The sequence below is a fragment of the Salvelinus fontinalis genome, chromosome 3 (genome assembly GCF_029448725.1).
Source record: "Salvelinus fontinalis isolate EN_2023a chromosome 3, ASM2944872v1, whole genome shotgun sequence".
Taxonomy (NCBI): domain Eukaryota; kingdom Metazoa; phylum Chordata; class Actinopteri; order Salmoniformes; family Salmonidae; genus Salvelinus; species Salvelinus fontinalis.
In genome coordinates this window covers 40,314,618-40,339,760 of record NC_074667.1, presented here as the reverse complement: position 1 = coordinate 40,339,760, position 25,143 = coordinate 40,314,618, and the positions used below count along the sequence as shown (strand labels likewise).

The 25,143-nt window shown below is 42.8% G+C and overlaps 1 protein-coding gene across 1 annotated transcript; it reads left to right on the top strand.

The window, feature by feature from the left end:
- Positions 1–931: 931 nt before the first annotated feature.
- crbn (cereblon) lies at positions 932–23,972 on the top strand. The gene is made up of 14 exons (XM_055915520.1): positions 932–992; positions 1,093–1,119; positions 1,677–1,699; positions 2,175–5,466; positions 6,046–6,152; positions 6,406–6,608; positions 6,853–7,002; positions 14,121–14,283; positions 14,655–14,717; positions 14,937–15,021; positions 15,975–16,090; positions 18,499–18,563; positions 19,697–19,828; positions 22,272–23,972. Exons 4-14 carry the CDS (start codon positions 5,394–5,396, stop codon positions 22,453–22,455), a joined length of 1,341 nt encoding a protein of 446 aa, XP_055771495.1. The 5' UTR covers positions 932–992; positions 1,093–1,119; positions 1,677–1,699; positions 2,175–5,393; the 3' UTR covers positions 22,456–23,972.
- Positions 23,973–25,143: the final 1,171 nt, after the last annotated feature.

Below are 25,143 nucleotides of genomic sequence, written 5' to 3'. Positions count from 1 at the left end.
GGTGCAAAACTCCCCACTGAGTTCCAAACTACCTCCTGAAGCAAGGTCAGCACAAAAAAAATGGTTTGTCGGGAGCTTCATGAAATGGGTTTCCATGGCCGAGCAGCCGCACGCAAGCCTAAGATCGCAATGCCAAGTGTTGGCTGGAGTGGTGTAAAGCTCACTCCCGTTGGACTCTGGAGCAGTGGAAGCGGCTTCTCTGGAGTGAAGAATCACACTTCACCATCTGGCATTCCGACTGACAGATCTGGGTTTGGTGGATGCCAGGAGAACGCTCCCTGCCCCAATGCATAGTGCCAACTGTAACATTTGGTGGAGTTGGCATAATGGTCTGGAGATGTTTTTCATGGTTCACCTTTGGGATGAATTGGAACACCTACTGCGAGTCAGGCCTAATTGCCCAACATCAGTGCCCGACCTCACTAATGCTCTTGTGGCTGAATGGAAGCAAGTCACTGCAGCAATGTTCCAACATCTAGTGGAAAGCCTTCCCAGAAGAGTGGAGGCTGTTTTAGCAGCAAAGGGGGGGACCAACTCCAAATTAATGCCCATGATTTTGGAATGAGATGAACAGGTGTCCACATACTTTTAGTCATGTAGAGTATATAATTGATGCCTGGACCATTCAGTTTCACTTTAATCAGAGGTTTCAGATTATATATAGGACTAGGACTGGGGAGGTGTGGTGAAAAATAACATTTGCTTGATAAGATTTGAAAGGAAACTTACATTAATGGAAAGTGTGCCCCATTTTTCTATTACAAACATCACCCATAGACTTACGTGATTGTAGACATGCCTGAACACAGCTGAACGCAGGTATATAATTCCAACATAAAATATGATTTCAATTTCAACGATTTCTGCCTACATCTCCCAGTGAGCAATGAGCTGAGCAAGTGGCGATTGAATATGACGTTGCGTTTTGTTCTATAAAGGCCCTCCCCTTTCTTCGTCACGTCCTCTTTCAATTTGGTGTCTTCTTTGTAGAGGTAAGAAACATTGAATTATGTCCCAAAACAAATCCAACTGAATCGGTAGTAATTGTTTGCCATCCATTACATCCAATAACCTTGTTATCTTTATTTGCAGACACATCTCCACAAGATGAGAGCGAAGGTGAGTTGACTTAAATCTAACTCCGTATTAGCGGGTTTTTGTTAGGCTCATTGTCACTAAGCAGTGGCTAGCTACCAAACGCTATACAAACATTTCTCTAACGATAACGTGCCTAAATAGTTGGCTTTCTATATTGTATTATGGAAACATTGTCTGTATCCAATATTACATTAAAGGGTAAACGCTTAATTGGCGGAAGAGTTTTGAATTTTGGTTATACAATTTGCTTCATCCATGGCGTATTGGTTAACGTTAGCTAGCTTGACCACGTTGGTGACCTCGGTTTCACGGCCCAATGCCGCACAAGGTACTATCAATATTACTTGTAATGTATTTTGTAGATTTCAGGAATGGCTTATATTAACAGGATAAATGATACTGTTCACCAGTGCCATGCCTACTTAGTGTTTGTATGGTCTTAACTCCTAACATTGACGCATGGTCCGCAATGCCATGCCAGATAGTCACGTGTTTTCCTGTTTAGATCCGCAGTTTTTGCTGTAAACATGAATGATTCCTCGTTTGAGTCAATTGACTTACGTGTTTGTTTCTTTTAGTGGAGGAAGAAGCGTATGCGCAGGTAAGGATCATTTCCTTTAAGGATTTATCTAAATGTTAATTTTACTGTAGTTTTGTTCAGTTAAGCATGGTACTCCTTCTGTTAACATGGACACGGCAAACATTTGCAATAAACGAACTACTACAATAGACAACCATGCATATGACATTTTTTCAGGCTCAAGAGTTATATCCAGGATGTTTGTTCATTTGGGGTGGCAGGTAGCCTAGTGGTTAAAGAATTGTTGCTGGATCGAACTTAAATCTGTTCTACCCAAGAACAAGGCAGCTAACTTATACTACTGGGGAACCGTGTCATTGTAAATAATTTGTTAACTTACTTGCCCAGTTAAATACACTTTACATTTAAATAATGAGCATACGACAATGGTGGGATTAATGCGAATCATTGTAGGGACTTTTACAAACTCACATGTTGTGTTTGGTGTGTAATGATGCAGCTCTGGTCACTAATTAACTCTTTCTGGTCTTTGTAGGCTGAAGCGTAAAAGGCGAAAGATGAGGCAGAGGTCCAAGTAGACTGGCCCATTCCCCTACTGCTGTGATTCTTTTTCTCCACCCACTCAAGCCCTCCGTTTGAAGCCAGCGGTCCATGATTTGCAAAGAGCTGAACCATGGTCGTCTGAAGCCGGTCTCATTGGTGTGAAGGACAGATCCTGCCTACCCAGCCCTCTACTCTGCCAATGGCGACTGGCCGTTGACTACTGCTAGAATCTCTCCTGTCGTTGAATTCTGGCCTTTTACCACCTGCACAGCTGATTTGTTGTCAAGGCCATAATAAATATTTGGTTTACTAACTACATTGCTGTCTCTGTAAACATTGATTCAGGTTCAAATTTTATTTGTCACACATTTAGCGGGTGTAGTGAAATGCATGTCTTTTGGTCCACCCAACTTGCACTGCACTTAAGCTTTTGATAATGTTTGAAACTAATATCTGGGGAACCAGTTGGGATGCTTTTGAAGCCCAGTTGCAGCACAATTTGGTTTACAGCTGTAGGCTTTGAAATGCCCTGGGGATCAAGTAATAAAGTTGAGGTTCCGGCCTAACTTCTCTGTGGGATATGAAGATGACATCGACAAGAGGCCTTGTACAATTGTACCTGTCCTAACAATGATGTGCATTCAGTTGCACAAACCCTGTCTAGAATAGTGGTATTATGAAAATCGCTTGCAGGTTTATCTTGATTGGTGCAAACTGGAAGGCCTGGTCTGTGGCACCATCCAGTGGGTATGAGGCAAACAGCTATTGAGAACATGTCTCAACTTTAAATTCTTAAGTTCCTTAACAGTGGTCTTCCAGCGTGCCAAGTTCTCTTAGACGCTCGATTGGCATGTTCCCTCATCCTGAAAGGTATGGCAACTGCACTGCCTGTGACCGGAAGGCACAGACAGCCCAGCGCAAGGCCTGAAACTGCCAGCAACCCCAGACACTTCTGTGCTGCTGTCCAGCAGGCAGTACCAGTGCATCAAAGCTCAGAATACTAATCAGTTTCTATCCCCTGGCAGTAACACTTATATGGCTAACTACTGCTTTCCTGTCCACATTGATTGCCATTAATATTTATCCTGCTACTGGTAGTTAAAAGAAAAGTGATCTACATTGTAGAATAGTTAATACGACTGAAATAACACATGGAATCATGTTACCATAAACATTTATTGTATCTGAATTTCTTCAAAGCAGCCACCCTTTGCCTTGACAGATTTGCACACTTGGCATTCTCTCAACCAGCTTCATGAGGAATGCTTTTCCAACAGTCTTGGAAGGTGTTTGCACCTTTCCTTTACTCTGTGGTCCAACTCATCCCAAACCATCTAAATTGGGTTGAGGTCGGGTGATCTGATGCAGCACTCCGCTCTCCTTGGTGAAATAGCCCTTACACAACCTGGAAGTGTGTTTTGGGTAATTGTCCTGTTGAAAAACAAATGATAGTCCCACTAAGCCCAAACCAGATGGGATATCGCTGCAGAATGCTGTGGTAGCAATGCTGGTTAAGTGTGCCTTGAATTCTAAATAAATTGCTGTCACAGGCAAAGCACTATCACGCCATGTTTCACGGTGGGAACCACACATGCGGAGATAATCCATTCACCTACTCATCTGGCAAAGATGGTTGCAACCAAAAATCTCAAATGTGGACTCATCAGACCAAAGGACAGATTTCCACCGGTCTAATATCCATTGCTCATGTTTCTTGGCCCAAGCAAGTCTCCTTATTGGTGTCCTTTAGTAGTGGTTTCTTTGCAGCAATTCGACCATGAAGGCTTGATTCATGCTGTCTCTGAACAGTTGATGTTGATGTGTTTGTAACTTAAACTCTGAGAAGCATTTATTTGGGTTGCTATCTGAGATGCAGTTAACACTAATGAACTAATCCTCTGCAGCGGAGGTAACTCTGGGTCTTCCTTTCCTGTGGCGGTCCACATGAGAGCCAGTTTCATCATAGCGCTTTTGCAACTGCACTTGAACAAATGTTCAAAGTTCTTATTTTTTTTAATTGACTGACCATGTCTTAAGTAATGATGGACTGTCATTTCTCTTTGCTTATTTGAGATGTTCTTGCCATAATATGGACTTGGTATTTTACCAAATAGGGCTATCTTCTGTATACCACCCCTACCTTGTCACAACACAACTGATTCGCTCAAACACATTAAGAAGGAAAGAAATTACACAAATGAACTTTTAACAAGGTACACCTATTAATTTAAATGCATTCCAGGATACTACCTCATTAAGCTGGTTGAGAGAATGCCAAGCGTGTGCAAAGCTGTCATCAAGGCAAAGAGTGGCTACTTTGAAGAATCTCAAATATAAATCATATTTTGCTTTGACACTTTTTTGGTTACTACTTTTGGTTACTACATGATTCCATGTGTGTTAATTCATAGTTTTGATGTCTGCACTACAATGTAGAAAATAGTCAAATAAAGAAAAAGCCTTAAATGAGTAGGCATGTCCAAACTTTCGACTGGTACTCTATATTCTTATGCGCAATGCGGAGTGCCTGGACATAGCCCTTAGCTGTGGTATATTGACCATATACCACAAACCCCCGAAGTGCCTTATTGCTATTTTAAACTGGTTACCAATGTATTTAGAGCAGTAAAAATAAATGTTTTGGCATACCAGTGGTATACTGTCTGATATACCATCGACTGTCAGCCAATCAGCATTCAGGGCTCGAACCACCCAGTGTATAAATGACCATTAGTATATTACCATAAGTATGTATATATTCCTGCTACCAGTCACTTTTCAGCCTGGTTTACATGTATATTCTACTACCAGTCACTTTTTATTTATAAATCCACCTCAACCGCTCCAGTACCCCTTCACATTTAGTATGGTACTGGTAGTGACCTGTATGTGCTTGCATTCTCGTGTTTCTAACTCACATTGTAGTTTTTGTGTGGTTGACATTTTTCATATTGTTGGGAAACAGCTATCAAGGTACGGTTTTACACCTGCTGTATCCTGTGCACGTGGCGAATAAACTTTGAAACTTGAAAATAATAATTCCCTTAACCCAAAATGTATAATTAATTTTGAGAACCGGAATACAAGACTAGCTCCTTCCACTGAGGGACGATAGTGAGTCGTTTTCAACGCATATCCTGCGATAAGACACCACTGAGAAAGAAGAGTCTAAAACATTTTTTTTTACAGTCTATAGTGTAAACAGAAGGATATGGCCGACGAGAGGGGTGCAGGCGACAACAATATCAACGACAACATGGGCAACCAACTACAACTCTTACCCGGTAAATGTGTCTTCAATTGAATTGCATTGGAAGACTAGTGTACTGAATACGTTGGTTATTGTAAATGGTAAAGCCTCGTTATGCAAGCCAAAATCAGTTGTGTATTCTGCAAAGAATCGAGGCCACACCACTTCAAGTGACAGAGCATAATCAACTCACTCAATCGCTGTCGCAGTAAAGCACGTTTTTTTTTTTATCTTGACGGATTGAATGTTTGTTTTATAATTTGTAATTTATTGCTGGCTAGCTATGGAATTGTTTCAACAGACTGTAATTAAACTGTCTATTAGCTAGCTAGCTACCATGTATGCTAATGTGATTTAATCCCCAGCTGATAGTCATGTCAGTCTACTTATACTTGGCATTAAGATGCAGTAGCTTGCCAGAGCGAGGTTTTCTGGTCTGTGTGTATGATCACTGGTAATCATCATCGAAATGCACGTCCAACAGATTATGCTATTGTCAACACAATGACTAAGGGAAATACTTTTTTATTTTTACAATGGGGTCATTTGAAGTGAAAGAGAAAGTACATATTTGCTTGTTTAAGTATGTATTGCTTGCCACTCACTATTATAGAAAATGAAGAGGAAGAGGAGAATGAGATGGAGACTGAGGACCGTGACAGTGAGGATGCAGAAAAACCAAACATAAACTTTGACCCCAGTCTTCCAACTTCACATGCTGTGGGTTTCATATTTACTTCTACAAAGTATTGTTGTGCAGCTGTATCAGTATTCAGTATGGGGTTTTCTACACACACAGTACTAATTCTTCTTTCCATATCTGGGAAATGCTTCCCTTCTGCCTTTTAATCACTAGTCATTAGTCATTTATTCAAATAAGCAGTGCAGTTAGATTTGCCTCCTGATTCCAGTAGTGCTGTTTCTTCATGTATCTGATAATGTCTCTCCCTCTAATGCTCCCCTTCCCTCCCAGTACCTGGGCTCAGACATGGAGGAGTTTCATGGGCGCACGGTGCACGATGACGACAGCTGCCAGACCATCCCAGTGCTGCCGTTCACAGCTGTCATGCTGATCCCAGGACAGACCCTGCCGCTGCAGCTCTTCAGACCGCAGGAGGTCAGCATGATGCGAAGCATTATCCAGAGAGACCGCACCTTTGCTGTTCTCGCACACAGGTATGGCGGGAGGGAGGAGGGGGACGGCGGGAGAGTGTATGGGTTCAGAAGGAGTGAGAATTGTAATGGGCTGCATTCCAATTGGCTACCCCTCTCCACAAAGTTTTCGCTTGCTCATTCTCTGTCATGTATTAGAATGCATTGGATTGGTGTGTATTGCGCTGCGTTTGAGCATGGCTAGAGTAGAGCACAGTAGGGTGTTGCTAAATAGATGTGTCTGTACCCCCCCCCCCCCCACCCCCAGTGAAACAGGCGAGGTGCAGGCAGAGTTTGGGACGACGGCTGAGATCTATGCTTACCGGGAGGAGCAGGAGTACGGAATTGAGACAGTCAAAGTGAAGGCAGTCGGACGGCAGCGGTTCAAGGTCCATGAGATCAGAACCCAAGCAGATGGGTGAGTGGAACTAAATGTTACTGACCAGACTTGAACGACCTAGAACCTCGTAGAACCTGGGCATAGTAATGAGTAAAACGGCTAATAAAACACAGACCAACATCTATCCAATCTGTCTATCAGTTGAGCTTCACTCTGACTTTCATCATCATTCTCATATTCATAAAGGCATTATCGTCATGGCCATATACAGTTGAAGTCAGTAGTTTACATACACTTAGGTTGGAGTCATTAAAACTTGTTTTTCAACCACTCCTCAAATTTCTTGTCAACGAACTATAGTTTTGTCAAGTCGGTTAGGACATCTACTTTGTGTATGACACAAGTAATTTTTCCAACAATTGTTTACAGACAGATTATTTCACTTATAATTCACTGTATCACAATTCCAGCGGGTAAGAAATTTACATACACTAAGTTGACTGTGCCTTTAAACAGCTTGGAAAATTCCAGAAAATTATGTCATGGCTTTAGAAGCCTCTAATAGGCTAATTGACATAATTTGAGTCAATTGGAGGTGTACCTGTGGATGCATTTCAAGGCCTACCTTCAAACTCAGTGCCTCTTTGCTTGACATCATGGGAAAATCAAAAGAAATCAGCCAAGATTTCAGAGAAAAAACTGTTGACCTCCACAAGTCTGGTTCATCCTTGGGAGCAATTTCCAAACGCCTGAAGGTACCACGTTCATCTGTACAAACAATAGTACGCAAGTATTAACACCGTGGGACCACGCAGCCGTCATACCGTTCAGGAAGGAGACGCGTTCTGCCTCCTAGAGATGAACGTACTTTGGTGCGGAAAGTGCAAATCAATCCCAGAACAACAGCAAAGGACCTTGTGACGATGCTGGAGGAAACAGGTACAAAATTATCTATATTCACAGTAAAACAAGTCCTATATTGACAACCTGAAAGGCTGCTCGGCAAGGAAGAATCCAATGCTCCAAAACCACCATAAAAAAGCCAGACTACGGTTTGCAACTGCACATGGGGACAAAGGTCGTACTTTTTGGAGAAATGTCCTCTGGTCTGATGAAACAAAAATAGAACTGTTTGGTCATAATGACCATCGTTATGTTTGGAGGAAAAAGGGGGTTGCTTGCAAGCCGAAGAACACCATCCCAACCATGAAGCACGGTGGTGGCAGCATCATGTTGTGGGGGTGCTTTGCTGCAGGAGGGACTGGTGCACTTCACAAAATAGATGGCATCATGAGGTAGGAAAATTATGTGGATATATTGAAGCAACATCTCAAGAGGTCAGTCAGGAAGTTAAAGCTTGGTCGCAAATGGGTCTTTCAAATGGACAATGACCCCAAGCATACCTACAAAGTTGTGGCAAAATGGCTTAAGGGCAATAAAGTCAAGGAATTGGAGTGGCCATCACAAAGCCCTGACCTCAATCCTATAGAACATTTGTGGGCAGAACTGAAAAAAGCGTGTGTGAGCAAGGAGGCCTACAAACCTGACTCAGTTACACCAGCTCTGTCAGGAGGAATGGGCCAAAATTCACCCAACTTATTGTGGGAAGCTTGTGGAAGGCTACCTGACATGTTTGACCCAAGTTAAACAATTTAAAGACAATGCTACCAAATACTAAGTGAGTGTATGTAAACTTCTGACCCACTGGGAATGTGATGAAAGAAATAAAAGCTGAAATAAATCATTCTACTATTATTCTGACATTTCACATTCTTAAAATAAAGTGGTGATCCTAACTGACCTAAGACAGGGAATTCTTACTAGGATTAAATGTCAGGAATTGTGAAGAACTGAGTTTAAATGTATTTGGCTAAGGTGTATGTAAACTTCCGACTTCAACTGTAAACAGAGATTATGTATGTATGAGCAGGAAATATTTTGGAAGTGATACCATAAGAAACCACAAGATGGAAAACTCACTTTATTTGTATCATCTGAGTGGGAAAGCACATAAGACACTATTCCCTATAAAAGGGTGGACAATCATATATCCTCAGACAGTGGTAAACAAATTGTTTTGTGACCAGCAGTATATAGTTAAAGCAGTGTTTCTTTCCCAAATACATGGTTGTTGAGAGTTAGAATAGTACAATACACAAGGTGCAATTTCGGAATTTGGTTGTGCATAAGCAATTCCTTTTGGTATTTCAGTCACTAACCAGGTTTCCATCCAAACTGTCTCTAACCAGAATAGAAAGAGGAGTGGGAGGCCCCGGTGCACAACTGAGCAAGAGGACAAGTACATTAAAGTGTCTAGTTTGAGAAACAGATGCCTCACAAGTCCCAAACTGGCAGCTTCATTAAATAGTACCCGCAAAACACCAGTCTCAACGTCAACAGTGAAGAGGCGACTCCGGAATGCTGGCCTTTTAGGCAGAGTTGCAAAGAAAAAGGCATATATCAGACTGGCCAATAAAAAGAAAAGATTAAGATTAAGATGGGCAAAAGAACACAGACACTGGACAGAGGAACTCTGCCTAGAAGGTCAGCATTCCGGAGTCGCCTCTTCACTGTTGACGTTGAGACTGATGTTTTGCGGGTACTATTTAATGAAGCTGCCAGTTCATTACCAGTCAAAATTTTGGACACACCTGTTCTTTATTTTGACTATTTTCTACGTTGTAGAATAATAGTGAAGACATCAAAACTACGAAATAACACATGGAATCATTTAGTAACCAAAAAATTGTTAAACAAATCAAAATATATTTTATATTTGAGATTCTTAAGTTTCCACCCTTTGCCTTGATGACAGCTTTGCACACTCTTGGCATTCTCTCAACCAGCTTCATGAGGAATGCTTTCCCAACAGTCTTGAAGGAGTTCCCACAATGCTGATCATTTGACTCCTTATCCTTCACTTTGCGGGTCAATTCATCCCAAACCATTTCAATTTGGTTGAGGTCGGGTGATTGTGGAGGCCAGGTCATCTGATGCAGCACTCTTATCACTCTCCTTGGTCAAATAGCCCTTACACAGCCTGGAGGTGTAACTACATGATTCCATATGTGTTATTTCATAGTTTTGATGTCTTCACTATTATTCTCCAATCTAGAAAATAGTTAAAATAATGAAACTTGCATGAGTAGTTGTGTCCAAATTTTTGACTGGTACTGTACATGCGGACTGAACATAAATATAAACGCAACATGTAAAGTGGTCCCATGTTTCATGAGCTACGATCACAGAAATTGTAAATGCACACAAAAAGCATATCAAGAATCTGATTAAACAACAGGATAATTACACAGGTGCACCTTGTGCTGCGGACAATAAAAGGCCACTCTAAAATGTGCAGTTTTGTCACACAACACAATGCCACAGATGTCTCAAGTTTAGAGGGAGCGTGCAATTGGCATGCTGACTGCAGGAATGTCTACCAGAGCTTTTGACAGAGAATTTAATGTTAATTTGTCTACCATAAACCGCCTCCAACGTTGAATTAGACAGTATATCCAACCAGCCTCACAACCACAGACCACATGTAACCACGCCAGCCCATGGCCTCCACATCCGGCTTCTTCACCTGCAGTGTCATTTGAGACCATCCACCCGGACAGCTGATGAAACTGAGGAGTATTTCTGTTTGTAATAAAAAATCATTTTTTTGGTGGAAACTCATACTGATTGCCTGGGCTAGCTCCCCAGTGGGTGGGCCTATACCCTCCCATGCCCAACCATGGCTGTGCCCCTGCCCAGTCATTAATTGGGGACTTATTTATTTTGATTTGCTGATTTCTTTATGATCAGCAGCATACCACCCTGCATACCACTACTGGCTTGCTTCTGAAGCTAAGCAGGGTTGGTCCTGGTCAGTCCCTGGATGGGAGACCAGATGCTGCTGGAAGTGGTGTTGGAGGGCCAGTAGGAGGCACTCTTTCCTCTGGTCTAAAAAATATCCCAATGCCCCAGGGCAGTGATTGGGGACACTGCCCTGTGTAGGGTGCCGTCTTTCGGATGGGACGTTAAACGGGTGTCCTGACTCTCTGAGGTCATTAAAGATCCCATGGCACTTATCGTAAGAGTAGGGGTGTTAACCCCGGTGTCCTGGCTAAATTCCCAATCTGGCCCTCAAACCATCATGGTCACCTAATAATCCCCAGTTTACAATTGGCTCATTCATCCCCCTCCTCTCCCCTGTAACTATTCCCCAGGTCGTTGCTGCAAATGAGAACGTGTTCTCAGTCAACTTACCTGGTAAAATAACGGTAAAATAAATAAATCAGTAAAATTGTTGAAATTGCTACATGTTGGATTTATATTTTTGTTCAGTATAATAATCATCATTCGAAATAAACTTGGAATAACGCAATGAAATGTTGTGGTCATCCCACTATGACTTGGGAAAGCATGCAGTTTATTTGGCTACATAATAAATAAGTTATGATGAACTTCAAATGGTGGTCAAAGTGCAAGTTGATGAGCTTGATGGTCCTTTCCAATAAATATCGAGGGGCTTGTCCTGTTGACATGATGATCGATGCTTGGCTGCCATTTGACAAATAAAAGTTTTCGTACTTTTAATAATCCATAATAGGCATCACTACAGACCATGGTTCGATTCCAGGCTGTATCACAACGGCCATGGTTGGGAGTCCCATAGGGTGGCGCACAATTGGCCCAGCGTTGTTTTGGTTTGGCTGGGGTAGGCCGTCATTGTAAATAAGAATTTGTTCTTAACTGACTTGCCTAGTTAAATAAATACAAAAATACCACACTATTTCTGCGAGCTGTTGGCTAGAGAGCACGTGCCAATACTAGAGTGGGCACATTCACTATCTAACTCTACATTTATTGTGACAAAACCATCAGTTGTGATGGAAATCCATTTAACAAGCCCAATTTTATTGAACCACATCTCTGGTGGGAAAATGTGCATATTGTTTTTAGGCAGATTTTATAATATTCCGATGAAAATCTGTCGCCAATTGGATGGAAACCAAGCTAGAGTCAGTCAGCTAACAATTTTTTGATTGGTAAATTAGTTGCGACAGCTATTTAAACTTGTAATCATGGCCGAATACCGACCGGGCACGAAGCCATTGATTTTATTAGTCACTGTCACTCACTCAGATGTCATATTAACATGGCATAAGTCATGGCAAGGTGGGTAGAATTGCAGGAAATTATCCGTAAAGCTGAAGCTATGGTTTAAACTGGCATTGTTGTTCTGTAACACAGTTTACTCATAATTTAATCAAAATTTTAACTGAGGAACTTTAAATTTAGTAAAATTTTTGCCGCAACTAAAGTTTCTGCAGATAGGGAAGGTGCGGTCATTTAAGTTTCTTCATTGAATAGTTAAATAGATCACACAGTTCAGTTCATATTACGTTCCAACATATATGAGACATGGAGGAGGAACAGGCTGCTGCACCTGGTTATTATAGAGGTCAATCGCTCACTGATTAAGCTGTTCTAGAAGTTTAGGTCACTAAGATCCTCATTGCAATGGAAACCCCATGTGTTCCATGTACATTAATAGTGTTTATAATGATATCTCTTGCGTCTTCAGTCAGTCTATTCATTAGTAGGTGTACATAGACCCCCTGAGCTCAAAACAATTTGGACCTGTTGGTGCACTTGGTGACTTACCTATGATTATGTGTCAGCGGTCATTTACCCTACACTGTGACCACCCTGCAATCTATACACCCTGGTGACCTCTTCAACATATGTCTACTGTTTATTAGCATTGAAATGGTCATCAGTCACACAGAGAAAAGACAATACATATCATAGAGTACATACATCCATGAATGTATTCATCTCAAAGGCAAGCCTTTCTCCTCTGACATGGTTATATCACTGTAAATTGAAAAAATGGACTTGAATCTATCTTGTATTTTCCACAATTTAATCAATTTAGTCAGTCACCAGACTATTTCATTGAAGGAGCCTAGTTTAAATGTAGGCCTAAAATATGAGGTTATTAGCCTACAGCCTAGTGAAAATTACATTTATTGTAGCTCACTTTTTGACTGAAAGATGTCAGCCAGCTTGTTGGCCCATTTATCTTCTCTTGCACCTGGCTGTCAGTAATTTTGGAAGGTTGTGGTTGTTTTTACTTTATGGTAACCTGCTTGTGATGACTTTGTCACAGGGAACATATCCAATTCTCTGCTAAACAAACCGACAAGCAAATAGGCCTAGTAGCAGAGATTCAGCACCATGGATAGCGCAGTCGTTGATCAAATCACTGTGAATCACTGTGAAGCCTATGCACTCACTTTTGTTATTGTAACATGGAACGATGTAGCAGATGTCCATTTCCTCAAGCGCGTTTGTGGACACAGTGTACCAGCCGTTTTGTTAACACTGAGTAGCTGCAGTTGATATTTTGAGCATTTGCCAGTGTCACAAAGCTAGTTTGGAGATTTGGGAATGCGAGATGGAGATTGCCTTCAGTAAATGTGTTGAGAGGTGGCATGTAGCATGGAAATAATAGTAAGCAATACAATTTAAAGTCATGCATGTAAGTGATGTTTTCTATTGGGGACTTTACGTTGAGTAGGCCTAAGCTAAATATGGTTGGCTGCTAGCATTGTGATGACTGGTCTAATGTATGAATGAAGCCAGAGAGTTAATATGTCCGGCAGGGTTCTCTCCAAAGAATGTAAGACTGGCGCTACGCCAACTTGTGGACTGGATGTGCCACTATCTATTTTTTACCCTAATATGGTATGTTTGTTCTCTGTGTCCAGTTTATGCAGCTATTCGCACAAGCTATCTGCAATGAGCACCCCTTCTAGGATGTTTTTATATCATCTGAGCAATGTTTGTACCAAATATCATGCTTTTATCTGTTGCATAACACTTTTTATGGTCAAATACCTATATTATGGAAGCCATTTTGGATTTACGCAAAAATAAAAACTATATTCCTGGTAAAATGTTAATGGGCACCCCTTCTGGGATGTTTTCATGTCACCTGAGGAATGTTTACACCAAATTGCATGCTTTAATCTACCACGTAATGTTTTTTTCACTAAGGCCCCAGATTATCTCCTCTCTCTGATGAAGTATGCTTTTGCTCTGTAATTGAAATGCATAGTATACGTACCTAAGGGTTTATTCACTATCTTTGTTTATCTAGCCCCCAATTCAGTCTCTGTCTTCTCTCTTTTCTCTTCTAGAATCAGACAGGCCAAGGTGCAGATCCTCCCCGAGCGGATCCTTCCAGACCCCCTGACTGCAGTGCAGCTCACGCCCCTGTCCCGCCTCCACATGCACCCCTCCTCCAGACCCCCAGCCCAGAGCTGCAAACAGGCCCAGCGCTGGTGGGCCACCTACCGCCAGGTCCGACACATTATTCTTGTGGAAATTAGGAACGGGGGAGGGATGGAGTCAATGTTAATTGTTTGTTAGGGTGATGTTTGGATGTTTAAGATGCCGAGGAGAGGTGGCAGTCTTCAGGCCGAGACAAACAAAACATGAGATGTGTTCAAATCAAGGCCCAACCTTATGAAGTGTTCATATAAACTTGTTTTTAGCTAGAACAGACATGCTTTTTTGTCATACGAGAAAAGGAAACATATCCGCTCTTTATACAGTTGCTCACTCCTGAATGTGACCTGGCATCCCAGTGTTTGTGTTCAACAATGAAGATGAATAAAGAAGTTCTCTTGCTGAGGTGTTGTTGTCTGTGTGTTTGCCTCTGTTCTCCTCAGAGGAAGTTCCACTGTGCCAACATGACCTCATGGCCTCCCTGGGTCTACGCCCTCTATGACTCTGTGAGTACTGAATGCCCTGCTCATCTCTGCTCTGCTCTGTGTGCTAACTTATCAGGGCTACATATAACTACTGTGTGTGTACAGACATAACATTTCCACTGGAACTAGATTGAGCTGATTTATTCTATAATGCGTTTCAGAGAAATATTGTAAGTGAGTTTAGTGACTGTTATGACACACATCCTGTTTGTTACATGGTTTCTTGTGTTTGTCTCCCAGGAGACTCTGATGAAGAGAGTGAAGAGACAGCTCCATGAGTGGGACGAGAACCTCAAGGATGATTCTCTCCCCACAAACGCTATAGGTACAACTGCCCTCTAGGCTATGTATACTGTGTATATACAGTGAACCAAAAAATAAATGAAACCATTTCAAAGATTTTACTGATTTACAGTTCCTATAAGGAAATCAGTCAATTGGAATAAATTCATTAGGCCCTAATTTATGGATTTACATGACTGGAAATACAGATATGAATCTGTTTGTCACAGATACCTTTAAAAAAAAGTAAGGGGTGTGGATCAGAAAGCCAGTCAGTATCCGGTGTGACCACCATTTGCCTCATGCAGCGTGACACTCCTTCACATATAGTTGATCAGGCTGTTGATTGTGGCCTGTGGATTGTTGGTTCCACTCCTCTTCGATGGCTGTGCGAAGTTGCTGGATATTGGCGGGAACTGGAACGCTATCGTACACGTCAGTCCAGAGCGTCCCAAACAGGCACAATGGGGTGACGTGTCTGGTGAGTATTCAGGCCATGGAAGAACAAGGACATTTTCACTTGGTTTGCGGTTGTGAAGCCGGTTGGACGTACTGCCAAAAGCTCTGGTTCACATACCTGCAGTCAGCATGCCTCTTGAGACATCTGTGGCATTGCGTTTGCGTGACAAAACATCACATTTTAGAGGGGCCTTTTATGGTCCCCAGCACAAAGTACACATGTGTTATGATCATGCTGTTTAATCAGCTTCTTGATATGCCACACCTGTCAGGTGGATTGATTATCTTGGCAAAGGAGAAATGCTCACTAACAGGGATGGAAACAAATTTGTGCACAAGATTTGAGAGAAATAAGCGTTTTGTGTGTATGGAAAAGTTCTGGGATCTTTTATTTCAGCTCATTAAACACTTTACATGCTGCGTTTATATTTTTGTTCAGAGTATATATGTCACCTAAAATGTTTAGAGTACTACTGACAATCTCACGGAATTCAAATCCTGAACTGTAATATACCTGCTCCCCCTCCTTCCTGTCAGATTTCTCCTATAGAGTGGCGGCCTGTCTGCCCATAGATGATGCCCTTCGGCTCCAGCTGCTGAAGATTGGCAGTGCCATCCAGAGGCTGCGCTGTGAGCTGGACATCATGGCCCGGGTGAGCACAGACACAGACATGTGCACCCACGCACAGAGCCAGAAATACATATCACTAAACCTTACAATTTAAAGGCCAGGCACACTGCTCAACACATGGACCAGGCAAGGACTTGTTCATCTGTGAGAAACACAGAGCCTTATCCACACACGGTCCGTTCCTATCAGAAATCCTTGGGACGTCCCTACCTCATTGAAGTTGAGGTAATTTAAAATGGTTAAGGGTTATGGTTATGGGTAGGGACGCCCCAAGGATCACGGATAGCACTGACCATCCACACACTATCTGATATGTACCCCTAAACACACAACACACATCCATCCAGCTGTACCGACTGACTCCCCGACTGATCTGTCTAACCTCTGACCCCCTACTCCTCCCTGCTGTTCTGTGGCAAACGCCCCTGTCTCTCTCTCTTCCCTCTCCTCTCTCTTCCCTCTCCTCTAATGTTCTAGTGTTTATATACTGAACAAAAAGGTAAATGCAGCATGTGACAATTTCAAGATTTACAGTTCATATAAGGAAATCAGTCAATTGAAATGAATTCATTAGGCCCTAATCAATGGATTTCACATGACTGGGCAGGGGCGCAGCCAAGGGTGGGCCTGGGAGGGCATTGGCCCGCCCACTTGCGAGCCAGGCTCAGCCAATCAGAATCAGTTTTTCCCCACTATAGGGCTTTATTACAGACAGAAATACTCCTCAGTTTCATCAGCTGTCCGGGTGGCTAGTCCCAGACGATCCTGCAGGTGAAGAATCCGGATGTGGGGGTCCTGGGCTGGCGTGGTTAAACGTGGTCTGCGGTTTTTAGTACGGTTGGACGTACTGGCAAATTGTCTAAAACAACATTAAATTCTCTGGCAACAGCTCTGGTGGACATTCCTGCAGTCAGCATGCCAATGGCATGCTCCCTCAACTTGAGACATCTGTGGCATTGTGTTTTAGAGGGGCCTTTTATTGTCCCCAGCACAAGGTGCACCTGTGTAATGATCATGTTGTTTAATTGGTTTCTTGGTATGCTACACCTGTCAGGTGGATGGATTATCTTGGCAAAGGAGAAATGCTCACCAACAGGGATGTAGACAAATTTATGCACCAAATTTGAGAGAAACAAGCCTTATGTGTGTATGGAACTTTTCATGAAACATGGGACCAGCACTTGTTTGGTTTTATATTTTTGTTCAGTATATTTAGCCACTGCCTATATACTGTATAGTCATGATAATTTCCCCTCTGAGTCGGTGGGTCGGAGATGTTGCCTTCCTTTGTGAACTCTCTGAAGCATTGAGAGCTGTTACAGTGCTACTTCCCTAAACCCTACCACCCTCATCTCCACTCTGACCCCTCTGCACCCCCTGCTATGATTTCATCACTCAGAGCCTGCACCACTGCTTGCTTGTCTCTCATCGTCCCTCAAAGACTCCCTTCAGTTCCAACGTCAACGGAAAAAGGTGCTCTGGCATATGTCTTAGGGCTTAAACTGCTTCCGCACTGCGTTCATCAGCCACAGCAGGAAAACTGGGTAGAGAGGCTTAGTGTCCACTTCTGTGGGAATTGAAAGTGGAATTATGTCTGGAATATAACAGCAATTGTCTGAAAGTAAAGAAAGGAACAAGTATACCTAATGTCCTTCCTTATCCTCTCTCTGTTCATTCATATTTGGGCTCCCGAGTGGCGCAGCGGTCTAAGGCACTGCATCACTGCTAGAGGTGTCACTACAGACCCAGGTTTGTTTCCAGGCTATATCACACCCGGCTGTGATTGGGAGTCCCATAGGGCGGCGCACAAATGGCCCATCGTCCGGGTTTGGCCGGGGTAGGCCGTCATTGTAAATAAGAATTTGTTCTTAACTGACTTGCCTAGTTAAATAAAAATAGGGAGCGAGGGAGACAAGGGGGAAGTGCATGGAGTTTCTATACATAAACATAAGGATGGTTGAGCATGATACTCCCTCACACACAAAGACATGGCTCATGAGCATGTAGTCCTGTTGTACACTCCCAGTTTTTGTACACTCCCAGTTTTTGTACACTCCCAGTTTTTGTACTCTCCCTATTTTTGTACTCTCATGATTCCAGCACGATCATAGAAATGAAATAAGAATGGGATAATATTACAACAGCAGAATCTCTATGGGCATGACTGTTAGGAGATGATGGATGTGTGTGTCAGCATGAATATGTGAGGTAATTCTCTAGCTTCATTATTGTAGCTGGCTTTCTTTCCTCTGATTGAAGATAATAAGCACTCTCATGCTGCTGCCTGGAGAAAGATTGTTATAAAGAGAAACACCTGGCCATTCTGAGGTGGTTGTTAGTACAGGCAATAACTACGGGGATGTTTGCTTCTGCTACAGAAGTCTGGTGGATCGAACATGAAGTCACATTCGGGTTTTTTTCTTCCCACAGTGCACCTCGCTGTGTTGCAAGCAGTGCCAAGATACAGAGATCACCACCAAGAACGAGATCTTCAGGTGAGGGAGAGATGCACCTAGACTCTGAATAGTGTCTGTGTCTGTCGAGTAGTCTAACACTGGTTGTCAGAGTGAGCTGGTAGTGTGTGTGATGAGTGTTGCGAAACACAGGGACCCAAAAGCAGAGGCAATGAGCTTCTCCAGACCCGTTTTTGGTTCTGTGCAGCCCTACTAGGGAACGGGCAGCTATACACTGAGTATATAAAACATTAAGAACACCTTCTCTTTCCATGACATAAGCTGACCAGGTGAATCCTTATTGATGTCACTTGTTAAATCCACTTCAATCAGTGTAGATGAAGGGATCAGACAGGTTAAAGAAGGATTTTTAAGCCTTGAGACAATTGAGACATGGATTGTGTATATGTACCATTCACAGGGTGATTGGGCAAGACAAAGATTTAAGTGCCTTTGAACGGGGTATGATAATAGGTGCCAGGCTGGTTTGAGTGTGGTTTGAGTGTGTCAAGAACTGCAACGCTGCTGGGTTTTTCCACACTCAACCGTTTCAGTTGTGTATCAGGAATGTCCACCACCCGAAGGACATCCAGCCAACTTGACACAACTGTGGGAAGTATTGGAGTTAACATGGTCCAGCTTCACTGTGGAACGCTTTCAACACCTTGTAGAGTCCATGCCCCCAACAAATTGACTCTGTTCTGAGGGTGAAACTCAATATTAGGAAGGTGTTCCTAATGTTTGGTATACTCAGTGTACATAACTGATGACGGATGTGTTTGATACAGTATACGTTTCAAACACAGTAGATTAATGATGCTGCAGGTGCATTTGTAATCTGCTCAAATGAGAGCGATGAAGGAAGGATTAAGCAGAAGTTGTCTCTTGTTTGACATTCATCGAGTTAGGTTTCATAACCATCTCTCTGTCTACTGTCCCATTCAGTTGGTCTAAACTGTCTGACCTGTACCTTACCACAGCCTTAGCCACCTGGCCTGTGGTCATTGTAGTATGTTTGTATAATTTTAGAATGTTTGTAGTTTTAGTATATTTCTAGATTCTTAAAAATGTTTGCATGTCATTTTCTACAGTCAATTCAGCTGCTATTTGTACAATGTGGTTTAGACAATAACTTTTTTTTATCTCTACCATGTCTCCTCTCTCTTCTCCTGCAGCCTGTCTCTGTACGGCCCCATGGCAGCCTATGTCAACCCCCACGGCTACGTCCATGAGACCCTGACCGTCTACAAAGCCAGCAACCTCAACCTGGTCGGTAGGCCGTCCACGCTCCACAGCTGGTTTCCAGGGTAATGCCTCTCTATACATGACACGCACATATACACTACCAGTCAAAAGTTTGGACACATCTACTCATTCCAGGGTTTTTCTTTATTTTCTTAATTTTCTACATTGTAAAATAATAGTGAAGACATCAAAACAATGAAATAACACATATGGAATCATGTAGTAACCAAAAAAAGTGTTAAACAAATCAAATTATATTTTATATTTGAGATTCTTCAAAGTAGTGACCTTTGCCTTGACGACAGCTTTGCACTCTTGGCATTCTCTCAACCAGCTTCATGAGGAATGCTTTTCCAACAGTTCCCACATATGCTCAGCACTTGTTGGCTGCTTTTCCTTCACTCTGCGGTCCAACTCATCCCAAACCATCTCAATTGGGTTGAGGTCAGGTGATTGTTGAGGCCAGGTCATCTGATGCAGCACTCCATCACTCTCATTGGTCAAATAGCCCTTACACAGCCTGGAGGTGTGTTTTGGGTCACTGTCCTGTTGAAAAACAAATTTTAGTCCCACTAAGCGCAAACCAGATGGTATGGCGAAGATGTAACATTCTGAAAGTATCCTAGGCCAACCAGCTTTCGCCAATTGGCTTCAGTTAGCCGGTGTGTGACCATTGCAAAAGTTGTTTGACTTTGGGTAGCCTACCCTAACTAGCCCCATAGGGATATCCAAAGTGAAATTAAATTTAGCACGGTCAGTGTGCTTTCCACACCCATGTGTTTAGTGGGCATTACAATTGGGTCGTGTGCAGCTGCACTTCAAATTCAGTGTTTCCCCTATATTCATTAAGCAGCGGTGATCCACCCCTGCTAAATTGTTGCCGCCGCTGCAAAAAAGTATGTAAAGCATGTAATAAATAAAAAAACATATGTTTGTAAATATATATTTCTGCCAAGACGCGATAGCCGTGGGCTCAATGACTGGAAGTCTATGGGAACAGCTAGAAATAGCAATGCACCCCCGATGCGCTGGATTTGTTTTTATGGGAAACACTTCAATTGATGATTTACTTGGGTGCTGCCAGCTGTGGGCATGTGGGTAGGATTGAAATAAAATAAACCCAAGGAAAGCTTATATCTCGCAAATCTCAGTTTGGGATGATACTGACTTAATGACAATAATTCACCTATTTACATTTTGTAGTCAATTTTGACACTAGAATACATGTTTCTGACTCATATTATGCACACAGGCCGTTTTCAACCAGATAAGTAGTTTTTTGGGTTAATTTGCGCTTTAATACCTTATTTGGTCCAGGAATAATCTAAGCTGCTAAAGACTTGAAAACGAAAGCGTTTGGCCCCTTTGGTGTACTGTCATTTTTGGTATCGTGTGTCATTTTTGGTATGTCCTCAATAGGCTAATTGTATTTATTTTTTTACATAGTTCTCCTTGCGGGGATACCTTACACATACAGCAGCTGTGTGTGTGAGTGTCTGGGTACATAACATCAGGCTTGACCGAGGTATTGATGTAGAACCTGAACTGTTTGGAGAGAAGTGGAGCGCTCCACGGGCTTCTCAGTGGTTCTGTAACATAAGGCCCCTTCAACCAACGCCACTCCTCAGTGCTCCTCATAAATGATCCCCAGTATGCATTTTCTGCCTGAGACAATGCATTTGTGCCGGTGTTAGCCTCCAGTAATAATAATGACAGTAATAACGGCCTCCACTTATTCTCCTCGAGGGCTGGCACTGGTCAAGCTGAGTCTTATTCAAGTCCTCTCAGAGGGGAGGTATGGAGGGGAAGGGGGATGAAAAGGCTTTTACTCCACTCAACCTCTCTGTGCCACACTGCTTTTCTGGGGAATGGTGCTTTTACAGCCTGTTAGCATAAGGTGTTCTGAGAAGACTTGTTGTAGAGAGAGCAACAGACCCACAAGATGGCAGTTTTAGGCTGTATACTGGCGTTTGGCAGTATACAGACGATTTGAATTGCCAGTGCTGCTGGGTGATACTTGTCATGCAGCCGCTTCAAATGGTATGCTGTTGCCAAGAAGAGAACACTGGGATACGTCTTAATTTGACAGGTGTCAGATGAGAGGCTGGAGGGGAGTGGTTTGTATGTGTGCCTTGCTTCCATCTCCCGCCGCCGTTCCCACGTGAAAGCCAACAAAGCTTTGGTCTGAGGAGGAAATGAGGCTGGAACAAATAGAGAGGAGATGCGAGTGGATTGTATTGATTAGACACACACTCTGTGTTCTTTCTCAGTGTAATATCTGGGAAGGAGAGCCTCCGAGAGCCTTAGGCCTCTAGTAGCTGATGATTAGAACAATACTATCTGGTATGCCATATATGGTGAGGGGGATTTGAAAGACAACCAACTAGGTTATTAGTTTCTGTGTCAGGTGCCTTATGACAACAATAATAAGAAATGTGGCATGCAGCACAAATGCATGAGGACTAATATGTTCTTTCTGTTTTTCCTCTCTCCCTTCCCCCTCAGGTATGCCTGGACGATCGCTCAGTGTCGTACCTGTGCTTCACACATGGGCTGGAAGTTCACAGCCACCAAGAAAGACTTGTCCCCTCCTCGTTTCTGGGGCTTGACCCGCTCGGCCATGCTGCCCCGCATCCCCCAGACTGAGGGTGAGGAGGGGGACGAGGGCTCCCGCCTGCTCTGCCTGTGACAACATGGGGACCTCCCCTCCCCACCCCCCATGTCCCCAACGGGTCTTCGATCGCCCCACCCTGTCCACAGGGCAAGGGTCTCTATTTTAGTAATCGATGCGTCCCGCCCAACCCCCTGACAGCCATGGCAGCACATTCATCATATTAGTGTAAAGGTCATCCTGCTTTAAAATGGCATTTTCTAACATAGAGAGAGGGGGGCGAGAGAGAGCAAGGAGATGGGAGGGGTGTTTTGTTCCTGACTGCAGGGACACTGGTGATGGAATGCGTTGCACATCGACAGATAGATGTGGGGAATGGAGCAAGAGATTAGTTCTGCAACACGGCATATCTTCCCCATAGCATGCTACTCTTGACCTGTCTGTATGGCTGTCTACTGTGGTCTGTGTCTGTGCTATTTGCCACAGACACGGCACGCACCAGTGCATTGCCACTTGCTCTTAAACATAGTGGGTGTGACTTTGCATGCGGTATCCAGCTAGGTGTATATAGGCTTATAGACAGCCATCAAGAGGACCTTTAGTCCCCATAATCTATCTCTAAACAAACCAATCAATAGAAAACCACTTGTGATTCAGGTCCACTGTTTGTCCTTGATGTGTTTCTCAGAGAAGCTCAGTCCAGCTGGATCGGGTCATGGAGAGTTAAACCATGTTAAATTCACGGTTTAGACTGTGTACGTACATATGAAAGTATACTGCTTTTACAAGGATGTATCATGCCTTTGTTTCATATGCTCTTGGAATGAATATTATGGAGTAATTCAGAACATGAACATTGTAAGGAAGCTATTGCTTTATTTTGAAATGCGTGGAAATATATTATTTGATTGGTTATCATATTTTCACATTGTCTAAAATGTACAGTATATGTAATACACATGTAGAGATAGAGGTTTCTATTTTGAAACGGGTGGAGGCCCATTGAACTGCAAGACACTCCTTGAAGACAAGGAGTACCTCTGGTTATTGAAGACTAGAGTTGGTCTGATGCCTGGTGTAATATAGACTTGGATAGCAGGGCACAAGGCAGTGGAGCCAGAGATACTAGAATTTCAGTCTTTCGCCATGGTTCTTCTATATGTGATGTTGCTGCACTAAGGGCATGGCTGGATGACGTGCCTATGGTCCAATTCAATGTCTAATGAGCCACACAATTAAATGGGACATTGTGTTAATTAATCTGTATTGGTTGAAAATGGCAACATCATATCAAGTGTTACCTACATAACTATATTTTTGTTTAGATCAATGTATTTGTTTTAAATTAAGAATTGTATTCCTTGCTGATGTACAAGGTTATTTTGGCTCATGTTTGTAAGTAACCAATAAGAATCAATGATAGCAATTCTGGTCTGATATAACTGATTTATCTATGTAGAACCTCAACACTCTTGCCCCTCCCATTGCAGTGTATTTCCATTTTAGAACATGTAATACATGATTGATTTGTTCAGCTCGATTATCAACATTTGAGTAAAGTAATTCCACGCAATAAGAAATGTTCTACAATACGATTGAGATTGTCTTTTTTCTTTTTTTTTCCCTTGAGTTTTAAGATTCATTTTTTAAAAAGTGTTTATATGTGATGTCACAGTTGGTAAACCTTAAAGGTCCAATGCAGCCATTTTTATATCAAAACATTACGACCAGGAATGTGACTTTCCCAAAGCGCATCCTTTGTTGGCACCTCCCAGGGCATTAGAACTGATTCCAGAGGCCGACCCAAAACAATGCTGCCAGAGGAGAGGGTGCCGGAGCGGTCTTCTAGTGAGGCTTCGGATGAGCGCACACAACCCACCGCTTCCGAGTATATTACTCGCTAATGTTCAGTCCCTAGTTAACAAAGTCAATGGAATCAGGGCAATAGTTGCTTTCCAAAGAGATATCCAGGATTGTAACATAGTCTGTTTCACGGGAACATGGCTAGCTTTGGACATGCTGTCAGAGTCAGTACAGCCAACGGGATTTTCAGTGCATTATGCCATAGGAATAAACATCTCTCCGGTAAAAAGAATGGCGGGGATGTATGTTTCATGATTAACGAATCATAGCGTAATTGTAACAATATACAGGAACTCAAGTCCTTTTGTTCACCTGACCTAGAATTCCTCACAATCAAATGCCGACCGTATTATCGCCCAAGAGAACTCTCCTCGGTTGTCACAGCCGTGTATATCCCCGACAAGCGGATACCAAGATGGCCGTCAAGGAACTTCACTGGACTTTATGCAAACTGGAAACCATATATCCTGAGGCTGCATTTATTGTAGCTGCTGGGGATTTTAACAAAGCTAATTTGAGAACAAGGCTACCTAAATGCCATCAGCATATCGATTGCAGTATACGAGCTAGTAACACGCTCGACCATTGCTACTCTAACTTTCGCGATGCATACGAGGCCCTCCCCCGCCCTCCTTTTGGCAAATCTGACCATGACTCCATCTTGTTGCGTCCCTCCTATAGGCAGAAACTAAAACAGGTGCCCGTGCTTAGGTCTATCCAAAGCTGGTCTGACCAATTGGATTCAACGCTTCAAGATTGTTTTGATCACGTGGACTGGGATATGTTCCGGGTAGAGTCAGAGAACAACATTGACATATGCCTACTCGGTGAACGAGTTTATAAGGAAGTGTATAGGAGATGTTCTACCCACTGTGACTATTAAAACCTTCCTTAACCAGAAAC